The following is a 1,885-nucleotide window of genomic DNA, read 5'->3' on the forward strand; positions in this document are numbered from 1 at the left end:
ACAGGAAGGATTCTTAGATCTCCCACAGCTTATGATTCCATATTTTCCAAACCCCCACAAGCCTGGAGGAACCCTATGATAAAACTCTCTGCTTCATTCAAGTCCTACACTTATCCTGACTTGATATGGATAGAAAACTCAGAAGTCAGGAGGGCTTTTGCTGAGGCTTATCCCTGACACTGTCAATCACAGCCCTCTGTCAGCTCTTTGCCCATGTGCATTGTTTTCTTTCTTCATTTTCCATCATATCATTAGCTTTTCAGTGTTACATCCATATCCCTGAGTCAATACCTCAGGAGGCATTGTATGTAAATAAATATATGAATGAATGAAAGAAGGAATGAATAGCTTCTCGTTCTCACCTAAGACCCCTGGTCTCAAGAATTTTTTGACATGTTCTTGTGAATTTACTGAAAGAATTTAATTTTCAATCCACTTCTACTGAAAATAGCTCTGAATTCCACAAATTTCCTCTTCTTCTTTTCCTCAAAATATTTCTATATAATTTAGCCCAGCTCTTAGCAGTTAGAAATTAAGTTGTAAATATTTACGTAAAGACACTTGGTAAAAGGGGAAGAAAAAAAATTAGTTCTAATTCTTCTCATTTCTAATTCCAGCTCTGATTAGAATATATCATGGCTCAGAGTTTGAACTGATATATTGTCAGTCTGATTCATCTTTCATTCTTGTAACTCTCAGCAGAGAAAAGCTGTTAGCTCAATGGCCTGGGAAAATCGCTCACTGTTGATGGAATTCGTGTTCCTGGGCTATCCCTCCAACCCAGAGGTGTGTATACTGTTCTTCCTTGGAGTCAGCCTGGCCTATACATTGATCATCAGTGGGAATGTCCTCATCGTGGTGGCCATCCAGACAGAAGCACGCCTACACACACCCATGTACTATTTCCTGGGCAGCCTCTCAGCAGTAGAAATATGCTACACTGCTGTGGTGGTGCCTCATATCCTGGCCAACATCCTTCAGCCAGAGAAGACCATCACCCTCCTGGGCTGTGCCACTCAGATGATTTTCTTCATAGGACTTGGCAGTGCCGATTGCTTCCTCTTGGCTGCCATGGCTTATGACCGGTATGTTGCTATTTGCCACCCTTTGCAGTACCCTCTCATCATGACTTTAAGTCTCTGCATTCATTTGGTTGTGGCCTCTGTGGTCATTGGCTTGTTCCTCTCCTTACAACTTGTGGCCTTCATCTTCTCTCTGCCATTCTGCCAGGCTCAGAGCATTGAGCACTTCTTTTGTGATGTGCCACCAGTGATGCATCTTGTTTGTGCCAACAGCCACATCCATGAGCAATCGGTGCTGGTGGCAGCCACACTAGCTGTTGCTGCACCTTTTTTCCTCATTACCACCTCCTACGCCTTCATTATGGTCGCTGTGCTCAAGATCCACTCAGCAGCTGGCCGCCACCAGGCTTTCTCCACCTGTTCCTCCCACCTCACTGTGGTCCTGCTTCAGTATGGCTGTTGTGCCTTCATGTACCTGCATCCCAACTCCATCTACTACCCCAAGCAAGATCAGTTCATCTCGCTGGTATACACATTGGGAACTCCACTGCTCAATCCACTTATCTACACCCTGAGGAACAGTGAGATAAAGGGGATCCTAGGAAGATGTCTTACTAGGAATTATCTCTTCCAGAACAACTAGGGGAGAATATAACCTATCAGGCAAGGATTTTGTTCCAGCTCATTCAAATCCACATGCAACTGGGATTTCTCTCAGCTGCTCTTAAAACTGATCTTAAGAAAATGTATAAATTATCTGAATACTACTTAGCTGGATGTGCCAGAGACCTTTAAAATGTCTCCACCATTTTACTCAGTAATTTCTCTTCTAGAAGAGAAATTAACAAATGAGTGCAACCCGA

At 43.4% G+C, this 1,885-nt stretch overlaps 1 protein-coding gene across 1 annotated transcript; it reads left to right on the plus strand.

Annotated features, from left to right (window-relative positions):
- Nucleotides 1-720: 720 nt before the first annotated feature.
- Nucleotides 721-1,665, plus strand: OR10W1 (olfactory receptor family 10 subfamily W member 1). The gene has a single exon (XM_014729508.2). It carries the CDS (start codon nt 721-723, stop codon nt 1,663-1,665), a length of 945 nt encoding a protein of 314 aa, XP_014584994.2.
- Nucleotides 1,666-1,885: the final 220 nt, after the last annotated feature.

This window comes from Equus caballus, chromosome 12, assembly GCF_041296265.1.
Source record: "Equus caballus isolate H_3958 breed thoroughbred chromosome 12, TB-T2T, whole genome shotgun sequence".
Classification (NCBI taxonomy): Eukaryota; Metazoa; Chordata; class Mammalia; order Perissodactyla; family Equidae; genus Equus; species Equus caballus.

Bases quoted from the DNA above. Each gene is read 5' to 3' on its own strand.
- OR10W1 (XM_014729508.2), top strand. From the start codon at position 721: ATGGCCTGGGAAAATCGCTCACTGTTGATGGAATTCGTGTTCCTGGGC.